Source organism: Emydura macquarii, unplaced genomic scaffold, assembly GCF_026122565.2.
Source record: "Emydura macquarii macquarii isolate MOO-44397 ecotype Brisbane River unplaced genomic scaffold, CSIRO-AGI_Emac_v2 contig_450, whole genome shotgun sequence".
Lineage (NCBI taxonomy): Eukaryota > Metazoa > Chordata > Testudines > Chelidae > Emydura > Emydura macquarii.
The window spans coordinates 4401858-4423130 of record NW_027130587.1 but is presented as its reverse complement, the minus strand read 5'-3'; the positions used below and the strand labels follow the sequence as shown (position 1 = coordinate 4423130).

At 48.4% G+C, this 21273-nt stretch overlaps 1 protein-coding gene across 5 annotated transcripts in view; it reads right to left on the bottom strand.

The window, feature by feature from the left end:
- DTX2 (deltex E3 ubiquitin ligase 2) overlaps positions 1–20219 on the bottom strand; it is a 58848-nt gene extending 38629 nt beyond the window's left edge. For 4 of the 5 annotated variants that reach the window (XM_067537811.1, XM_067537812.1, XM_067537813.1 and 1 more), the window contains exons 1-4: positions 20146–20219; positions 19612–19675; positions 9795–10184; positions 3562–4156 (exon numbers count right to left, since the gene is read on the bottom strand). In XM_067537811.1, the coding sequence (XP_067393912.1) occupies positions 3562–4156; positions 9795–10101 (902 nt within the window). In that variant the 5' untranslated portion in view covers positions 10102–10184; positions 19612–19675; positions 20146–20219. Of the gene's footprint in view, positions 1–3561; positions 4157–9794; positions 10185–18759; positions 18858–19611; positions 19676–20145 lie in introns of those variants that run through there. The other variant, XM_067537815.1, reaches the window with a different exon arrangement.
- Between the last annotated feature and the right edge of the window lie 1054 nt (positions 20220–21273).

The following is a 21273-nucleotide window of genomic DNA, read 5'->3' as shown; positions in this document are numbered from 1 at the left end:
TAATCAGCCAACCTCTCCCCTCCTCAGGGAGTCCACATGACACCACACTGTACACTTCCCCGCAGGAGGCCCAGCCAAATGATGCAGAGTCGAATTGAGAAAATTCAGCACTTCAGAAAGCACAGAGAAAGCAGAATAATGCCAAGATCAGAACAGCTGGGAAATGATTTGCCTGACTTCCTAAAGCTTTCCAATAGGAGATGAATTCTCTCAATCCTATTTTGCACCACAACAAGGCTGCTGAGACAGCAGCTTCCTCTAGGAGTGTTAATTACACCTCAGAGACTTTAAAGAAACATTATTTAGTGATTCACAGTGCTCTGCAATGTGATGCAGTGACCACATTGGAGTTTTCCTTTCAACTCAATGTGATTGTCCATCAGGAATAGCTTTGTGTAGAGAGTTAGAAAATCACTCCCACTTTCAACACTTCCTTATTTGTTCTGTAGTGTAGGGGAGGTGTTGTTTGTTGATGGGTTGTGCCTTGGTTTCCCCATTTGTAAGATGGAACTAATATCTTCCAGGGGGCTGGCAGACTTAGCTCTTCTATGTTTGCAAAACACTTGGACTGAAAGGTGCTTTGCAGCTAATAATACACATATTACTGCTGCTACTGTTGTGATTATTCATAAAGAAAAGTCAGAAAAGGGAAAAGGGTCATGAACAGAGCCAGCTGAGCCACTCCAAGAAATCTAGTACCTCGACACAGAAGTGGGTGGCTGTTGAAAGCAGAACAATGAAATGATAGGTAAGAACTCATGCACCCCCCCTCTGCAGACCAGTTCCCATACAGCCACCCCACCGCACCCAGCTGAAACGCTTACTGAAAGTCACCTTGTAGAGTAGGCAGGATCCCAGCACGTCCCCCACACTGCCCCTTTTGCTCTTTCCAAGGCTGTCACAGCTCAGAGACATAGCTAAGGACCCGCCTTACACCCCAAGATGGAAATGCCTCTCACCTGTGTCAGGGGACAGCCATGCTGAAATGGGGTGGCCCACACGGTGGTGGTTGAACATGAACAGACTTCTACAGCGAGGAGGATGGTAGCCATGCAGAATCAAGTGAGGCCAAATCTTTTGATACAAACATGTGACCAGCTGCAGTGCTCCCTTTCCACATAGGCTCCTCCCTTGAAAACCTTCTGAAGCTGCCCATCTGCCCCCACCACAAAGTGACCTCAATGGAAAGGGGGAAAACAGATGCCCCGAGCAGCCAACCTTCACAAGGCGAGACTCTGATTGTGGTTTCAAAAAAGTATGGCTTTGCTGTGCTTTCAGTCCTGCCATGTCAGACAGACACTGCTCATGGCATCAGAGCACACGGAGAATACACTGTTTCTCCGATTATCCAGCCAGACCTCAGCATTTATCCTCATAAAGTCTGGAGGCTCTGTCCAATATAATGGGTCAAATTCATCAGTAGCGTCACTCCACTGACTTCAGAGATACCAGAGATTAATCTGGCTCAGTGCCGCCGAAGGTGAGCAGCACAGGAAAAATAACATTGGATTTGTGCTTTTTAAAATTTGATTTATTTATTTTTAATTCTTTGGGCAGATTAAAAAGTCCAGGAAGGTCTTTTGATTCATAAAAATCCGGAGGTTTTTTTCCCTTCCTTAGTTTTTAATCTTAGAAATATCAAGAAAGGACTTTCCTAGATGACTTAGTAGTAATATACAGGAATAAAAGCTGGATGACCTTCACCAAATAGTTACTGAACCATCTAGGATGAAATTTAATAGTGAGAAGTGCAGAAGAATTGGTTGTGCATTTAGGGACCATGAGCTACTTCAGTTCAAACTAAATGGAGGATAAACAAAAATAAATCTGTGATGCATCAGTTGGAAGTGACAGAGGAGGAGAAGGACCAGGGCAGAGGATTGGAATTGAAGTCACAGGATGACTATCTGAAGCTGCATTCAATGTGATGTGGCTGTTGTAGACCAAGCTGGATGGATGCATCAGGACAGGTATTAAGAGTAGAGACAAGGGGTGGAAGTGTTAGGGATCAGCAATGCAAAGTGCTGGAGATCAGAACATGTAGAGATAAGGTGAGAGAGGCCAAAAGCCAGTTCCTTGAAAAGGAATTAAAACCATGTTTAGGAAGAAAACCAAGAAGGAAGAAGTTCAAACTGAGGACAGGTGCAGGTTAAAGATAATCTAGGATGATCCGAATATCTAAAAAATACCTGCCTTTTTTAATGAGGCTAATGAAGAGTCAAAGAGCTTGGGATTGAGGATTTAAATTACCATATCCAAGAGAAGCCAAACTCGAACAGCTGAGGGACTAAATGGGGGGCCCATGATAATCTCCATCTATTTAAAAACAACAGAGGGATAAATGCACCAGAGCAAGGATATTTAATGAATTGTAAACTCAGGGGCTGTACCATATGACTGGACACAAGAACATAACTCCTATTTTAAGAAAAGGCCAAAAAAAGGAACTGGGTAATTAGACTTGTTAATTTGACCTCAGTAGTATGCAGGTCTTTGAAAAATTTTTGAAAGAGTGAAGTAGTTGGAACACCTTAATGGTAATTGGGAAAAAATACAACGTGGTTTTACAAAAGATAGATTGTCTAAAAAATCTGTTATCCTTTCAAAAAAGGAGATCAGGTTGGTCTGGCACAAAGGGAATGCAGGACAGCCTAGATTTGGCAATTGACTGATCTTTGACTACTGGTGGTGGATACGCCAATGGCCTGTGATGGGATGTTAGATGGGTGGGTTCTGAGTTACTACACAGAATTATTTCTGGGTGTCTGGCTGGTGAGTTTTGCCCACATGCTCAGGGTTTAACTGATCGCCATATTTGGGGTTGGGAAGGAATTTTCCCCCATGGTAGATTGGCAGAGGCTCTTGGGAGTTTTTCGCCTTCCTCTGTAGCTTGGGACACGGTGGATTCTCTGTACCTTAAAATCTTTAAACCATGATTTGAGGACTTTAATTACAGGAGTGGGTAGGGGAGGTTCTGTGGCCTGCATTGTGCAGGAGATCAGACTAGATGATCATATTGGTCCCATCTGACCTTAGAGTCTATGAGACTTACTGGAGGTCTCAGATGCATGTCGTGAGCACTCCTGGCCCTTCACTGAAGGGACAAGGTTCTGAATGCAACTTTGCCAGCTGTTATTTTTTTGGGCGCGAGCATCTATGTTAACACCTGTTTAACTCAGTTTTAATTTAAACTGCCTGAATAAAACCCCCCATCCCCTACACAAACCACCTCTTCTTCCCTGGAATCCGTCATGCCAGAATGCGACCCAGTTCTCCAGTGTCCCAGAGAGACTTCTGGAGAAGACTGGCCTGCATTTCTAATATGAAAAAATAAGCAGGGAAGGGGAACGCAGTAACTTCCTTCCAGGCCTTCTTTATCCGTCACAAAGGAACCAGAGAAGGCACAAACTCCAATTGTTTTCTTTCCTCTAACATATCCAACCACTGTTCTGTGGGTCTGGAGTCAAACGCCTGCTACGTGGCGAATGAAAACTCTAGCAGGTTAGAGCGTGCTCACTCAAACGACCCTGGTTATGATTGAAATGTAATCAGTATATGTACCTGACTCCATTTGATGCCGACAGGCCTGTGCTTGGGCCTCCAGTTCCCACAGATTGAGGCAGTCCCCAGGCACTCGGTGTATTGAGCCTTGGCGTCGACCTTGCTCCAGACAAGGTTGGTTTGTTATAGGGCACGAAGCCAAGCCCGGAAGAGCTTAGCGCAGCCGTCCTACTGGAAACCTGCGGGACGGCTGACGAACCAGGGAGGTTTATCATGGAGTGCCGATAGCGCGTGGTGATAGGGCCAGTTCCACTGTTCGATAAGCACTGCTGACAAGAACAAGCCACTGCCACGTGAAGGGGCCCCGTGGCCGTGGTCACTGGATACGGACTGTCCAGGCGCCTCTGAATACCTCGTCGGAACCGAGAGGTCTTGTTGGTCTGGACCAGAGATAAAAAATCAATGTCGTAGTTGTAGCCTAAGGAGCTCAGGTCTACCTGCTGAAGGCCACGCACGAAGGCTTGTTCCAGGAACACACAGACCTTCATCTCATATGGAGACCACCCTCCTTCGTCATTCTGCCACTCCCACATGATGCCCAGCCCGGCCGCAGAGTCTTGAGCGAAGAGGTGTCTGCGGACAGATCGCATGGTTCCTGGTTCAAGAGAAACAGACACGGGGTATCAGAAAAAACCACACAAAACCAGGGGAACACAGTAACTATGGAGAAATGACGCCCTAGGGTGAGATGTTTGAAAGCGCTTATGGCAGTCAAGCACCCAACTCCCTCTGACGTCCCATGGGAATTCTGTGTCCACCTCCTGAGGGCACTGCAGGAAATCACACAAGAAAGGGGCAGTGGGACTTTTCTTAAGTGACCGACCAAAGGACCAACCACCCAGGTCTGAGTGCTTAGTAGGTGTGGGTCTTTCAGTGGCTGAACAATCCCGGGAGATGCTTTGAAATGGCCGCTTTGCCAGGTACCGCAGCCACACACACAGACATACGTGCACGACAGACAGAGCTCGAGCAAAAGGCAGAGGCAAGCCTGGGAAAGCAGTCTGGGAAGTCTAGAACTGTTCATACAAAGGAAAAGGGGACAAAACCACAGCGGAGTTGCTGGTTCAAGGGCTATTCTAGAACAGCAGCGGGAGTTCTGAGCCAGCAGGCTAAAGCCTGCTCGCATAGCAAAGCAGCGAAGCGATCTGAGAAGCACGTTTCCCCTCGTTATTTGTATTAAATCCTGCCCAAGGAGGATAACCAATAAAAGGGGAAATTAAAAGTCAACCAAAAAAAAATAAATCTTTCCACAGCAGGGATTGAACCAGCCCAGGAACCTGCAGTGCACCACTGGTCAGCACTACTGCGGCCCTCAGAACTCAGGTCCTGTGCAGGAACCAGCGCTGCGGGGCAGCCCATGCCAGGGTGCTAGTGTCTTTGGGAATGCCCACACCAGGGGGAGAAAGAGGGATGCATCAGAAAACCTTCACGCTCACAGAGGAAGGCTCTTCAGCACTCACAGAGCTTGCACAGGAAAAACACCAGGAGAAAATGTTCAAAAAAACCAAAGAACCTAAGACTCGTTTTCAGTAGTGACTCAGGCACCTCAGAGCCTCTGTCCCAGCGACTTTCAATGCCTCCTAAGCGCCACTCTCACTTGGGAAAATTGGACTAGGTGCCTGAGTCACTTAGATGCATTTGAACACTTTAGTCTCCTGGGAAAAACTGCTGGGGTCAGCCTCTTCCAACATTGTTCCTGGGCTTCTCTGTGCATTTGGTTTGGATTCCAGTATAACAGGTTAGGTTCAGCCAATGATACTCAGACCTCAGCGGTTCAGGGGCCAAATTAGCGATCAACATTCCCCAAATGAGAGAACCACGGTACTGTGAATTCATTGCTTCATTTACACTGTGCCCCATGTTGGGCTGTAGGAATCTGACTTTAAGACACTTTGCAGAGGTGCAGAGCTGTTCTGGTGACTCGCTCCTGCAATCAGATCAGGAGGTTGCTCCAACTCCGGCACAGAACTGGCTGAGAATTTCTTCAAGATAAAAGATGCCGAAGGAAAGGAGAGGTGGATCTATGCAAGGAACATCCCTAGGAACAGCTGGCTTAAGCTAAGGCTTATGTTTGCAAGTGCAGTCCTGTCTCAGGGTTCTATTCCATAAGTTAAAAATAAAGGAAGCGGCTATGAAGCATGGTGTATTGCGTGTGCTGCAGCGAGAGCAGGGTGGGGACCTCGCTGATTTGCAAGCTCCTGTCATCCATGGAGACCCATATGCCTTGCAAACATTAAACCTCATGACCCTGTGAGGTACCCATTTTGCAATGAGGAAACTGAGGCACAGAGTCAAAGTGACTTGCCCAAGGCCATCCAGTGAGTCAACAACAGACAGGAAAAGAATCCAGAAATCCTCATCCCTAGTCCTCTGCTCCAACCACTGGACATCACTGCCCCTCACATGCCCACATGAAAAAAAAAATGTCATGATTACTTTAAAGCACTATGTGCAATTTAATATGACCTCAGCATCTCATCTGATGGCTGCTTTGTGGTCCTCCAGCATATTACAGAAGTTGATTATGTGGCTCTGTGGGCTTAGAAAGTTACAGATCACCGCTTAAGAGGTTAGTTCAGCAAGTGACATGCCCTGTACAAGAGCCCTGACTGTTCACGGTTTACTCTGCAGCAGAGTACTGACTCTTTAACTAGCAAGTGCCACCACAAGAGAAAACAGGTGGCCAAAGCTACTTAAAAGCTAATGAAAGCAAAGGAGCTGTGGTAACCTCTCCATGGCTATGCTTAGATCCAGGCTGGACCCTTGCAGCTCAAACATCAGGCTTGGAAATCTTCGTGGATCAGATTCTCAGTCGATGTAAATCAGTATAACTCTGACATCAAAGGAGCTAGGCTGATTTACGCTGACTGAGAATCTGGCTCTTGGAGGGAAATCAGAGGAGGTGCCGAAAAGCAAGTTCTAGGAATGCTGCCCCCACCTCGCTACTCCCTGAAAATAAAGCGAAGGAGGGGAGGTATCTCACAGCACACGGGAATCCGCAGCACACCTGCCATTAAAGGGCGAGACACACAGGGAAAAAACGAGAGTCTTGTAGCACTTTAAAGACTAACACATTCAATTTCTGCAGGCATAAGCTTTCGTGGGCTGCAACCCACTTCTGATTTCTATTTCTTGCATCTGACGAAGTGGGTTGCAGCCACGAAAGCTTATACCTGCAGAAATTAAATGTGTTAGTCTTTAAAGTGCTACGGGATTCTTGTTGTTTTCGCTGTATACAGACTAACATGGCTACCCCTCTGGAACAACACACAGGGAAGGAATGCGTGTGAGGGGTGGGGGGTAGGATGGAATCACGACCTCGAAGGGGAGCAAAGCCAAGGATTTAGGAGAGGTAGAGCAAACCCCACCCCGCTAGCTAACGCAGCCCACCAGAGAGTCTGTAACACTGACGCTGTGGGAAGAGGGGATGGTGGGAGACAGACACTCAGCTGGGGGCTAGCATTCAAAGCCAGCAGTGACATCCTCCTGCGCTAGCAGACTGCAGGATAAACGCAGCACAAGGGCTTTCAGAGCATGGAACCGCAGCACCCACTGACCAGCTGCGGGGAGAGGCAGCTTTTGGGAATCAACATACAGCGTTAGGTGGCACCAGCTTGGGATACCCAGCGAGCAGGGCATCTGACGTTCCTATCTTGGCCACACACACGGACAGCGGTCACTTTAGGACACTTCCGGAGGCTGCCTGAGATTTACTTCCAGCTACGCTGCCCAGACCAGCAGCTGGGGCTTGCTCCTAATCCAGCGTTTGAGATCTGCCTTTGCAGCTGTCACTCCCTTTCTGTGGGGATGCGAGACCTGTTAACACTGGCTTCCTGTTATTCTTCCTAGCTTCCTTGGAAGAGCCTATTTGCCTGTCTAATAGCAGCGGGTAGAAAGCAATGGCCTCTTTTTTGCTCTCTTTAAAGCTTTTCATAGGAACGTTTCCTGTAGAGTTTATTTTCTCTCTAGCAGGTTACAAAGGTCAGCTGGCTGATCATTTACAAACCGTTCCTGTTTGACGGCAGGGAGCCTTGCTCAAAGACACGGCACTTTGAATATAACCGCACCACAAGAAGGAGAGAGAGCAGGGGACAAGAGAGCTTTAACTGATTATACTGAAATGCAAACCGAGCATGTGGCTTCATGGGTGAGCAATGCATCGGAGACCCCTACGGCCTCTGCGGCAACAAGACCAAAACCCAGCCAGGTCATCTCGGCCCCTCATCCCTTCAAGATCAAGATCAATTCAGTGAGCTCTGTGTATTCATGCGGAGGGGACTTTCACATAAGATCCTCAAAACTGAGTCAGCTGCCCTGACATTAAAGATTCCATCATATGTTTCATAAAGTAGAGGTTTGACCCCAAGGTCCTTTGCCAAAATGTTCACTCCTCCACCCTCGCTGCTACCCTCCATCCACCTGAACTGGCTGCATTTCAGCAGTCCCTACGCGGATATAGCTTGTGAAGCGCTGTGGAATCCTTTGCGATGAAAGGGACCAGAGAGATGCAAGATATTCCGGGCATTAGTAGTCACTTTCAGAGAGGTTGCTGCTCTCCTGCGGGAAGATCTTCCATTCACAGGAGGACAGAACCATGCTCCTAGTGGTCCTCCACCACAGCTGCTCACAAGATTCCATCTACACTAAGAACCAGATCCACAGCTGAGTGTGGAGAACATTTCAACCCATCACGTAGCTGTGACAAAGCCATTACTGTTACTGATTCCATCACACTGCGGTAGCCCTTGTCAGAAAAGGGCCCATTTCCGAGAGCACACGGGGGCCTAGAGAGAGGGGACCCTTCACTACTGGGCGGGGCAAGGACTGAGAGTCAGGACTCCTGGGTTCTATTCACAGTTTTGTCACGGAGCATGACGGAAAGAGGCAGTCCTGTGGCTTCTTGGTGACCTGCGCAGCAGGTTTCAGAGAATTAGGAGCCCCATCCAAACAAGACAACTGGTGCCTAACGAATAATCCAAGCTACTGGTGCTGAGCCAGTGACAGCTTCACAAGGCTGATACTTACAAACACACACATCTTGCTGATAAAGTCCCTCACCTGGGACACCTTCCTCATAGACTTTAAGGTCAGAAGGGACCATCATGATCATCCAGTCTGACCTCCTGCACATTGCGGGCCACGGAACCTCACCCACCCACTCCTGCAATAGACTCCTAACCTCTGGCTGAGTGACTGAAGTCCTCAAATCATGGTTTAAACATTAAACCTGGCCAGGTTTCAAAGCTCCAGGTACTTTCCTGAGGAGAGCCCGGTCCAGCTCTGCGCTACTCATGCGGACTCACATTAGAGCTATAAAGTAGGAATGTGAGCTGTAAACATGACCAAGCAGGCCACGTCCATCCTTGCTTACAGCCTGTCTCCTTGCCTATCATTTAGGAATCATTTGATCATCCCTCCCGCTCTGAGAACATGGCTGATTTACTGTATTCAAGAAATCTGAACATGTCTGCCTGTCTCTAAGGCCCTCAAAGTGAACCAAGCCTTGTCACACCTCAGGAGGCAGGTGTTAGCTCCATTTTACAGATGAGGAAACTGAGGCACAGACAGGCCTGTGCTTTCAAAAGTGGCCACTAATGTTGGGTGTTCATTTTGAGACATCCAGGCCTGATTTTCCAGAGGTGATGAGCCCACAAAAACCTCATGGAAGCTACAGACGCTCAGTATCTCTGGAGGAAAAAAAAGTCAATCCCTAGGTGCTAAAGGTGATAATCCAGATTTAATGGACACTAAACTGTAGGGCTAAGTGAACTCAATGGGTCGTGCAATGAGTCGGGGGCAAAAGTGGGAACAGAACCCAGATTTCTTGGCTCCTAATCCTGCGCCTCACCCACAAACGCCAGCCTTCCTCCTCCCCGGAAGAAAGAAAAAAACAAACCCAAAGTGGGAAAGGAAAAATCAGTCTGAAGGGGCCATGTTCTGGCACTGCCCTACGTCATTCTGTGGCGATTGCAAGCATTAATGCAGCAGCTTTCACAGGGCGCCGGGCCAAGCCAGAGCAGCTCGTGCCGCAGCCAGGGGGGGGAGCAAGGGAATCCGACATGAGAATTTTAATCACAAAAAGGCCTTTTTATGCAACTCTTCTGAAGGGCGGGGGGGTGAGAGGAGGGTATTCAGTTCTAAGGCCCTGATCCTGCAAAGCATTTCAGCACATGTGCAGTTCTAAGCACATGAGCGATCCCAGTGAAGTTTTAAGTGCAAAGGGATCCAAATACCTGTGTCCTGTCGGAATTGCATCAGGCTTGGTATGTCGATGACGTAAGGGGCCAGTGTGGCATCAGCTTGCCCCAATGGGATACTGCTGCTGGCCTGCCCGGCACCCGATCGTCTCCCCTTCTGTGGAGGGGCCTGGAGAGCCTGTTCAATGTAGCTGCACACACTCCCTCTGTACGGTCTCCACCTGCCCAATTCATCCTGCCATTCCCATACGGCCACGGCGGGCAGGGCAGCGTGCCCCGGCATGGAATGAGGGAGCCCAGATGGTCCGGCAGAACCACTGCCGGCACCCAGCGCTGCTGCCATTTTTCCAAGGGCTGAAAGTGAGCCAGGTCAGACAGCGTTGTTCGCCACCTTCAAACCATCCTCTTCAAGGGCGTATACCAGGCCTGCCAAGAGAGAGAGAGACAAGACATACAGAGCTAAGGAGGACAGCTCTGAGCTAACAGCAGGTAGGTGGCACAGTCCATGAACAGGGGAAAGGGCATATGTTTTTCAATGAAAGACAACTGGGAGGTTAAATTGCTAAACAATCCAAGGGGCAGTGGTAACTCGGAAGATAATCAATTTCAAAACCAGCGAGTTAAATGCAGTTTGGGGTACAACTCATGCCAGAATCCTGCTGCCAATGTTGGGGGCCGGGGGAGGGGGGTTTACAATCAAATCGACAGTGTAAGCTCTTTGGGGCAGAGACTCTAGTACTGTACGTCAAGCACATTATGTTAGCACTGACAAGCAGGCCAACGTGTGGCATTACAGGTACCCATAATTTCCAGTATTATTCATTATTTGTTTTGCGATTGATCTAGAGACCCTGACCTGGGATGAGGCTCCCATTAGCCAGGCTCTGCACACTCACACCACACCCAAAACGATCCCTACCCTTCCCCACACCCCGCAGTCCTGGGGTCAATCTGTGAATCCCACGGCATGCTAACAGACAGTCTTCTACAATGGCATGGATCCTGGGGAGATCAAGAGCAGAGGCAAGCCGGAGAGCAGGGCACAGTTTAGCTGACAGAGCAACCATCGGTCGGCTGGAAGGTTTCTTCCATCACAACAGTTTAACAAAGAGGCCCGCGTCTCCTGAGAGGCAGGTAGCAGTGAATGGCTCAACTGGAGTATGCAGGCTCTGCAGAGATGGCAGCCCTTTGGGACGTTGGGCAGCCCACGCTCCTGGGCCGCCACCTCCCCCACTCAGGGAGGGCTCGTACAGCTTGTTATTTCAAACTCAGCCATATGGAGTAAAAGAGAGACACCCAGATGGCCGCGCTCACAAAAGGAGGGTGATGTATTTTAAAGAAAAGGATGGCAATGTAGCTAATGAGTCATCCTGTGCGGTTCTACCAAACACCCCCGTGCTTACAAGCCACTGGCAGGCAAATTAGACGCCCCCAGATCATTTGATGATAAAAGAATCTCGCCAGCGGGACGAGACATTTGCTGCTGTCATTTAGTGCCCCTTAATGCCCCAGGGTGGTTATTTTACTGCTTGGAATTACAAGTCACTTTAACAAACCCCAGCTGCAAAATCCCAACATGTGCCAGTTATTTTTACGTTGGATTTCACACAGGCACCTGGCAAGGCTGCTACTGTCAGAATTTCCGAGCTCAGCTTGGATCATCTCAGTTCAGAGCTCTGCTGTAGTTTTCTGTCCTTTCTGGTGCCCAGTGTATGGAAGTACGGGGTACTCTGCACCCCACTGGGAAAAGGAAGAACAGCTCTAGACAAAGGGCTCCTTGCTTTCCAAATATACAGTGGCCTGTATAACCATCAGCAAAGCAGGCCATCAGTGGGAGACACTCTCTGTTTTGGTGGAATCACACAATTTGTTTGTGCTCTTTTTAAAATGTAGTGGCAATAGAAGGAAAAAAAGATCACAGCAGAAATAGATCTATTAATATTTTCTCCTTACATGATAGCTTCCGCTCAATGCAGCCTCAAAACCCAGATGGGCGTAGACATCCTCCTTATCTAGTGTACAATAAAATCCTGGCTCATGATTGGCTGAAAACAGTCATGTAACAAACGGTCTACTGTTAACCTCCTTGGGGGTCAACAATGCTTAGATAGCTTGAGTCGCAGCAGCCAATTGGCAATATTATGCAAATCAGGGCATCCTGATTGGCTGCAAGTGAGTTCAGTGTAAATGAAAATTCACTTCCCAGTAGGTAACTGATACTATTTCCTGGATCGGAAAATTGACATTCTAAAGGGGTGGGGCCTTCCCAGTTCATGCATGTAAATGGAATTCTAGCCTATAGCTGTTTGAAAGGATTGTGAAATAAGGAATGCAAGTTCCATGTCTCGGGCAAAACTTCAACTTGAAGTGAAGACTGTATGTTTCTGGTTATTTAAGGGTATCAAGGTAGGGGAAACCCAAGAGAAATCTGTAGTTTGTTTTTTATTTCCATTAAAGAAAACACCTAACAGCACTCTCACCCCCTCCTCCAACAGTGACACACAAATATTAGACAGCCTACAATCCAAAATTAAGGTCACCTAGACCCTGAACTCTGACCCTTGCTCCTTGCATATCTACCATGCTGCAGGAAATGGTTTGAGGTAAATTGTGATAAGGACTTTATGAACTTCTCAGTCTGGTTGCTGACACTTTATATATCCTACGTCCACTGCATTTCTGTCACTTACCTGTGGAGTCTAGGAACAGTGAAATATAGGGCTGTGATTTTGTATGCACCATAGATGAGAATTGTGACAGTATGGTCATCATCATCAGCAATGGACTACCAACATACATAACATCTCCCACAGAACTCACAGGACCCTGCACGTCAGCTACTACATTCAAGGGTCCAGTCCTAGAGAGGTTTGCAGCCCCTGATAGTGTAGCTACACATCAGTGCTAAATCTAACAGCATAACAACTTCGCTTTAGTTTTAAAAAATATTCCTTCTCTGTTATTAACAGCACTTTAGGTGGTAAACTCTTTGGGGCAGGGGCCTTCTTTTAGTTCTGTGTTTGCACAGCTCCTGGCACCATAGTGTCCTGGTCCATGGCTGGGGCTCCTCGGTGCTACCACAATACAGATAATAACTATTAGAACTGGAGATTTTAAAATTCGGGTTTATTTTTCACCATTTATGCTACTTAATTATTAACTTGGGCTCCCATCATCCTGTAATCAGACCTGCATGGGGAGATCTCGGCCCCTGGGCACAGCCTCATGCAAGGATCCACCCTCCTGGATTTGATTGCAGGACGGGGGACTCTGACAACAAAAGCAGTTTGATATTTTTCAGTTTTTTTCTCCTTCACCCTCACTTTCTGCTTCTCAGGCCTTAGCAGAGAGCTGTTGAACTAGGTTCACAACACTGCCAGGCAACGGTCAAACCAAAAGCCCATTGACATTTAAAACAAAAATTGGAAAAAAAAAATCCATTCAGTTGTGCAAAAGCCTTTTTAAATGCATAAAAATCTGAACTTTGGCTCTGCAATCCATCTGACAGTGTCCCTTTAAAGTTTCTGGATTGAACTCATCAGTGCTAATAAAAACTCAGTGACACTCTAGCAGCCTGTGTCTGGAAAAAGACAAATCTGTGCTGTGATGCTAGGTGGTTTTCAAGTGAGATTCTTTTAAAACAGTAGTTCTGAACCAGGGGTACGCATACCACTGGGGGTACGCAGAGATCCTCCAAGGGATTCATCAACTCATCTAGATATCTGCCTAGTTTTACAACGGGCTACATAAAAAACACTAGCAAGGTCAGTACAAACTAAAATGTCATAGACAATGACTTGTTTATACTGCTCTATATATACACACTAAAATGTAAGTACAATATTTATATCCAATTGATTTATATTATAATTATATGGTAAAAATGAGAAAGTAAACAATTTTTCAGTAATAGTGGGCTGTGAGACTTTTGTATTTTTATGTCTGATTTTGTAAGCAAGTCGTTTGTAAGTGAAGAGAAACTTGGGGGTTCGCAAGGCAAATCTGACTCCTGAAAGGGTTACAGTAATCTGGAAATGTCGAAAGCCGCTGTTTGAAAACACAGGACTGTTCAGCATGTTATTTGAACAAGACGAGGCCCAGAAAAGATTTGCAAGAATCACTAACACCACACTTAGGAAATGCGCGGTCTGTAAACAAGCGACTACAGATAATCATGGTGACAGGACTATCTCTGAATTCAAAGATCGTCTAGGTGTCTGGGCTACACTAAGCCAGTGGTCTGTAACAGGCTGACAACTCAGCATCAGGAGGCATGTTTGTTAGGGGATTGCAGGTAGCTGACACCCCCCCCTTGCAATTCAGAAATCCCAAAGAGATGATCAAACTAACAGCCCAGCTGCTACGCATGGTGTTTGCAAAGCCCCAAAGTGACTCTAATGCAATTCTAGTTTCATTCTGCTGTGAATTTACAGGAACAGCAGGGGCACTGCCGTGACTGTCACCCATTGTACAGGGCTCGCTGTGGGTGCCAATGCAGCTATCTGGAAAGAAATGTGAGTCCCCCATCTGTAGAGAAATCTCAGGTACTTGTGCTGTTCCTGGGCACGGTAGGCTGACTCAGGCCCAGCCTGTTCCCACCTGGAGCAGTGTGGTGAAACTTACTAGGACCACACCAGTTTAATTCATAGAGTTTAAGGCCAGAAGGGATCATTCTGATCATCTCGTCTGACCTCCTGCATAACGCAGGCCAAACACCTTCACCCAGTGATTTCTGCACCTCTCTGGGCTACAGGATATCCTGTAGAAAGATAGCTAACCCTGAGTCTGGGGTTCAGGGAACACTATGGCCTGTAACCCCAACTTGGCCTGGGATTCATGGGAGAGAAATGGGAAGACCAAGCAAACCACAAATCTGGCCTAGGAATCAGGGGACCTGGGCTCTATTCCCAGCTCCACCACTGATCTCGCGTGTGACCTTGACCAATTCATTTCCGCTCTCTAGGCCTCTGTTTCCCCTCCCACCCTTTGTCTGTTTAGACTATAAGCTCTTTGGCGCAGGTCTGTCTCTTACTGTTTCTGTCTGGCGCCTAGCACAACAGGCAAATAGAACCAGTAAGGGGACCAGCCAGAATGATGGGTGAGAGACACTGAGCAAAGAGGATCAAAAACAGAACAGAAGCAGTTTGGTCAACTCTAGGGTAGTGTTTGTGTCTGCATTTCTTTTGGCCATCAGTGGCACTCACAGTAAGAGGTAGCGGGATTGGCAGCCAAAAGAAACTAAGAAATAAAACCCACCCACTAAAAATTTGGAATCCCTCCATTCAAAAAAATCATATTAAAAAAGGAAAAATCCCTTTGATGGAGGAAAATGAAACGAGATACAGAGTGAAACGCATGCCCCCAGGAGGGGTAAGCCTATTTCAGGCACGACTCTGGATAAGAATTCTGAGCTGTGTGTGGTGTGTTCATTTGTATGCTCTCCACAGTGACTCCGGGATGATTTTTTGCCCACTTGCGTGTGGCATGGTATTCCTGGCGAGAGCGATGGGAAATTGAGCCCAGAGAGCACCAGGCTTTCACTGACGCCTCCACTGGTAACTCAGATTCATTTCCCCCAGATATAGGGTATGTCTATATTGCAATCATAGGGTGTGATTGCAGCTCGTGTAGACGTACCTTAGCCAGCTGTAATCTAGGTAGCTTGCATCCTGGAGCAGTGAAGCTGCAGCAGCATGGGCAGTACAAGCCCACGCAGACCACTGGGTCATAACTTGCAGGGCTCGCCATGCCGAAGCACACCTAGATATGGGTACCTAGGTATGTCTGCGCTATCTAGGCATGTCTATTCAAGCTGCAATCACACCTTGTGTACCCATGGAGCGAATACCTCCTCTCCAGACTGAGGAATAGAACTATGCCAGAAACTGCAAGGTAACAGGCTCCAATACCCATTACAATGAAGACATCAGAAGAGTAGACTCCCTGTTTGCTCTGGCAGCTGTATTCCAACATGCTTTCAGAGTAGTTTGGCAGGTGAGCCATTGTGTCACTTAAGTCACGTCAAATAACACCATCTTCCATACTGGCACATGCCAAGCTGAAGCTCAGTGAGACACAAGGGGCCTTTAACGAGACATGGCATACCACAAGTATGGATGCATTGGAAGAGATGAACATCGCATTGCTCATATCTACTTGCATAAGTACCACTGAGCATTTACACTGAGCATGTATTGATAATTTGCTAGCCACAAGGTTCCTTTACAGAGGAACTCTCAGTCTGACAAAACATCAAGGGAGCATTTTCAAGGTAGAAATGCAGACCCGCATGGATTCTAGAGAAAGTATTGTTAGCAAATGCATTGCAAAAGTGGAGAAGGAAATCATGCAGTCTCATGTAAGAGATATCTGAACTGTATGCTATGCAAACATAGGGCGTTCACGGAAATTAAAAAAGTAAGACTGCAACCTGATTCAAGGTTATCAGAATGACTTTCCAGCTCCAGAGACTACCACTATCATGCTGAATCATCAGTATTTACAGAAAAGGCCTGAACCAAGATGGGGCCCAATTGTGCTAGGCCCTGTACATACACATTGCTCTTTGAGACACTGGCTGTCCCAATCTAAATTCACAAAACAAAGGAAGGACTGACTCTGTTTTACAGATGATGAAACTGAGGCATGGTGATTAAGTGACATGCCCAAGGTCTCCCAGAAAGTCTGTGGCAGAACCAGGGATTCAGCTGAAGTCTCAAAGTCCTAGGCCAGGCCTTCAACCACAAACCCACCTTTCCCTTCCATGTTTTATGATGGGATTAGCACAAGATGGAGATGTGCCTTAAATATAGCCCAAGATTAGAATAACTAGAAGCTAACTATATTAGAGTTACTATGTCTTTAGAGCAGATAATTTTCTTAGTAGTACAAGAGACACTAAGGCTACATCCATGCCATGAGCTAGGGGTGCGAGTCCCTAAACTCGCGCTAGTTCAACAAGAGCGATCACTAGTATAACTAGCAATTTAGCTGTTGTAGCATGGGCAGAGACACAGCTGAGCTGCGTGGAGCCAAGAACATGCTCGTGGGTTTCAATATGTGTACATGAGCAAGGGAAACACATCTCATCTTGTAGTGTAGACGCAGCTTAATGCAGAGAGTTCCTCTCAGATCACATTAGTTTAGAGACCAACTTGCTAAATACTAAGTTCTCTCAACCACTATTGAAGCCAAGGGGAGCTGAAAGCACTCAGAACCTCACAGGATCAGACCCTTAATCAGGAAGATTTGCACTAAAGAAACAATGTCAACTCAATGCAGGCCAACACTTCAGATTCTGTATAAACAAGTTTATACCAAATCAAAACCCAACAGAAATGCATCCATTCATTTCTTTTCAGTGGAAAAGGTTTTCATACAGATTTTTTAGGACCTGGTTCAAATGCAAAACAAGAAAGTTGCTTTTCAACAAACATGCTGTCCTGGGGGAGGGGAGTGATCCCAATGAAAGCCTGAAAGTGAAACGGAATAGAAGCAAAAGTGAAACTTGTCTCAAATAGATATTTATTGCCTTGTCTGAGAGAATCAGAAAAAATGATCAGCATAAACAGCAAAAAGAAAATTAGATTTTCAACACTAGGTCAATTTTAGTAAACCAAGTGCTCTTCGGAACACGGGCAAGCAAATCTGATTGGAAATATTATTAAAAAGTTGTCCCTTTAAAGAATCTAACTCAGAAATTACTATTTATATAGCAGAGCCATAGATCACTGAGGAAGAGTGGTTGGGTGGTTAGGGCAGTAGTGTGGGAAACTGGCAATGTGGGTTCAAGTCCTTTCTCTACCACAGACTAAATGGGTGACCCTGGGAAAGTCACCCTCTGATTCTGTTCCTCAGCTGTAACATGGGGATAACAGCACAGGCTATTGTGAAGATAAACACATTGAAGATTGTGAAATGCTTAGATATTATAGTAATGGGGAGCCATGTAATACCACAGATAATTGCCAGGAACAGTTGACAGTCTAAAGTCCAGAACCTACAACTGGACCCATATGGGCAGAACCAAGGACCGCATCCAGTAGTACCAGGCATGGTGTCCTCATGGGACTATTGAAAGTTGGCGTTTGCAGGATTAGACCCTGAGGAAGAAAAGTCCTACCATTAAGACAAAGGGTAACATTTTCAGAAGTGCCTAAGTCTCATTTTCAAAAATGACCTGGGTACTTAGGGCACCTCTACACAGTGAGCAGGATCCCACCGCAGTGAGTATCAGAGCCCAGGGCTCACACTACAACACTAAAAAATTGATGTTTGGTATTTGAAGCTTAGGGAATAGGATGGGCTCCAGAGCCGCCGCTGGATCCTGCTTGCTCTGCAGATGCACCCTAAGTGCTCCGTATCTTACTGAAACTCAGTGCAATTTAAGTTCTTAAGTGCCCAAGTCCTTTTTGAAAATGGGACTTTGGCGCTTTTGGAAACTGAACCCCAAGTAAAAACGAACCGAATCGCTCTCATTTCTGTAAGGCCGTTCCCACAGAACTCACTTCTGAGTATCTAAGCAAATAATTTTAAAAAATACCAGATTAAAAAAATCTTTAGGACCTAGACATTTCATAGCATTTGAGGACCAAAATAAATTGCTATCTTAAAGGGTCACCTTCAGTTTAAAAACTAGGCATCTGTCTGAAAGTATTTCTACAAGGAACATGCAAAGGCTTGGCTAACACACCCAAATTGCTCTGATTGAACTAAATGGGTTTCTGAACAGATTTAGTTAAACTGGCACAAACCTCTTGCAAGCTAAATTCATATCTGCCTCACAATGGGGACGTTTACATCAGCTTATGAGGAGCAGATTGCAAATTAGCTTGCAAGGGGGTTGCACTCATTTAGTTCAGCCGGTGCAATTTCTGTGCATGGACCAGGCCTAATGTTACAGAAAGAGCAAAAAGACAAGGACAGGTTCAGTTCCAGCCTGCACCCGCATAAACCTTAGCAAGGGACAGGCAAAGCTATGCTCTGCACCAGTGCAGCTTACCCCAGCTCCAAGCACTGCCACATTGCACCAGGTCACATTGTGCTGCTTTGTGCATCCATGGGGTTTGCACGGGTGCAGCTATCCTGGATGGCTGTGATCAGGACAAAGCCTCTCTCTATTTCTGCAGCTTGCACATTTGACAGCACCTCCTGCAAGTCAGTTTCCAGGCTAGTCAGTTTCCCCTGTTGTCTGTGAAGGTTCTTCATACAGCAATGAGGAAGGGAGGGAGACATTTAAAATAGTAGGAACATGTGATTTTAAACCCCCACACATTGGCAGAAGGACTCAGGGGCAGGTGGGGGATCTGAAACTATTACTCATTTTAAAAAAATTGACTAGCTTTAATTGGTGCCACTTTAAACTCTTGAGGTATAGTTATTTGTGGAACAATGACTGGACTGAGTCTCCCCTGCCATATTTAAGAGGGTGTCTGCCACTACCACCCGCTAGAGCCCGGGGTCAGGTTTCAGCAGAGACGGTAGATATTGAAGCAGTGATGTTAAACTGAACGTGCGCACTCCGCAAGGGGAAGTGAATAATGCCGACAGATTGCTTGCTAAGCTGGGTGTGACACGCTGGAAGGGGCTGACGGTGGCAGACACCCACACGCTCTAGGCAGGGAGACAGAGAGGGCTAATTGAGTATCCCGGCGGGGCACCAGGGCTCCACGCTGCGGTGAGGGACAGGGAGGCCCTTGGAGCTGGACAAGCCCTGTCAGATCGGAGGGGACGGGGTGACTGGGGGAGGAGGAGGAAGAAGAAGAGACTGAATACTACAATGGGGGTTCCGTCTGCAGAACACACAGAGGCTGTAAGTGAAGTGTCCACCCGGAGTAATGAGAAGTGACCAAACCTGAGGAGCGGTTCAAGCGCTAGACACGGACAAATCCCCTGAACTTGCAGACGTGCACTCCTCACTAGGGGAAAGGAGGAAACGGAAGGATCCAGTTATCGCCGTCCTATTGCAAGGGGACCCCAAGTTACTCCGCCCACCACCTCGCTCCCAGAGACACCCCGACCCACAGACCCCAGTTACCCTCCTCCCCCCGCACCCCTCTCCACCTCCACAGCGACCACACCCCACAGTCACCCCCCGCCTGCCCCCCAAGGGCCAGACCCCCCCAGCCACTCCCCCTCCGCCCCCCATCCGGGGCCAGACCCCCCAGTCATCCCCCTCCTTGCTGCCCCCCAAGGGCCAGACCCCCCCAGCCACTCCCCCTCCGCCCCCCACCTGGAGCCAAACCCCCCGTCACCCCCCCACCTTCCTGCCCCCCACCCGGGGCCAGACCCCCCGTCACCCTCCTCCTTGCTGCCCCCCCCCCCCAGCGGCCAGACCCCCGCGGTCACCCCCTCGCGCGCCGGTCAGAGGCCCGGGGCCGCCCCTCACCGTCGCTCCGGCCGGCGCTGGGCAGGCGGGCGCGGGCACGGGCAGCAGCCAGCTCCCGGGGCAGCGCCTTCCTTCGCAGCGAAGACAGCGGGCCCAGCGCGCATGCGCCCTCGGCGCGGGGCACCCTGGGGCTTGTAGTCCTGGCCGGTCATTGGCCTCCTCCTGCCCCAGGCTCAGCAGCCGCCTGCCCGAGGCTCTAGGGCCCTGGGGGGCTCCCTCAGCCCCGACCCCCGTTCTTGGGTCTTTATCGGGGCTCCCCCCCAGGTCTGGGGGCTTTACTGGGGCTCGGGCTCCCCCAGCCCAGCCCCCACCGCTTTAGGGCCTTACTGGGCTCCCCAGCCCAGCTCCCCCACTGCCACAGCCTTGGGACCTTCCTGGGCTCGCCCAGCCTCCCCCTGTTGTTTCCTGGCCTGACTAGGGCTCCCCTCCCTCCCCCCAACTGGCACCTTCTGGGCCTCGGAGTCCCCCCGACACGCTTCCCCCAGGATCCTCCAGGATCCCGGGTGTTTGCTGCCCCGGTGGGAGGCCGTTCCCAGCCCCCTCAGGCCAGCAGCCGGCCCCGCACGCTCCTGGCCCTGGGACCCCGTTCACCCACCCCCCGTCCGTCCCGGGCTCGGGGCAGGCAGGCGCGCAGCATCGCTCACCCCGGCTGCTCCAAACCCACGAGCCAACCCCCAAAATCACCAGACTTGCGTTGATTTCTTTGCCGTCGGGTCGCAGGCTGGTCCCGTTGTCAAGCTTCTCTCTGCACCCGGGAAGGCCAGCGACTCAATTGATTTAAATGACAGCGGAGGGGCTCACATCATCCCGTGACTCTGGGTGCTGGGGCTTTAAGAAACACCGCAAATGTTGCAAGACTTGGACCCGCCCAGCTGCTCCAACTTACCTCTCTTGCCATGGCCCTTTGTCTGGGAAGCAGAGAATAGCTGTAGTGCAGTGCTTTAGGCCTATACCTCTGATCCCTTCACGTTTATACTGCACAGGGGTGATTTCTGCCCACTTTCAGGCACCTTTATGTCGCTCCATTTCCCCTCTGCTCAATGGCCACAGCCCTGCTCCTTCTCATACTCTTTTCTCTCACAGTGCAACAGCCTTCTCCTCTGCCTCTCCTTACCCCTGGAATAGCCT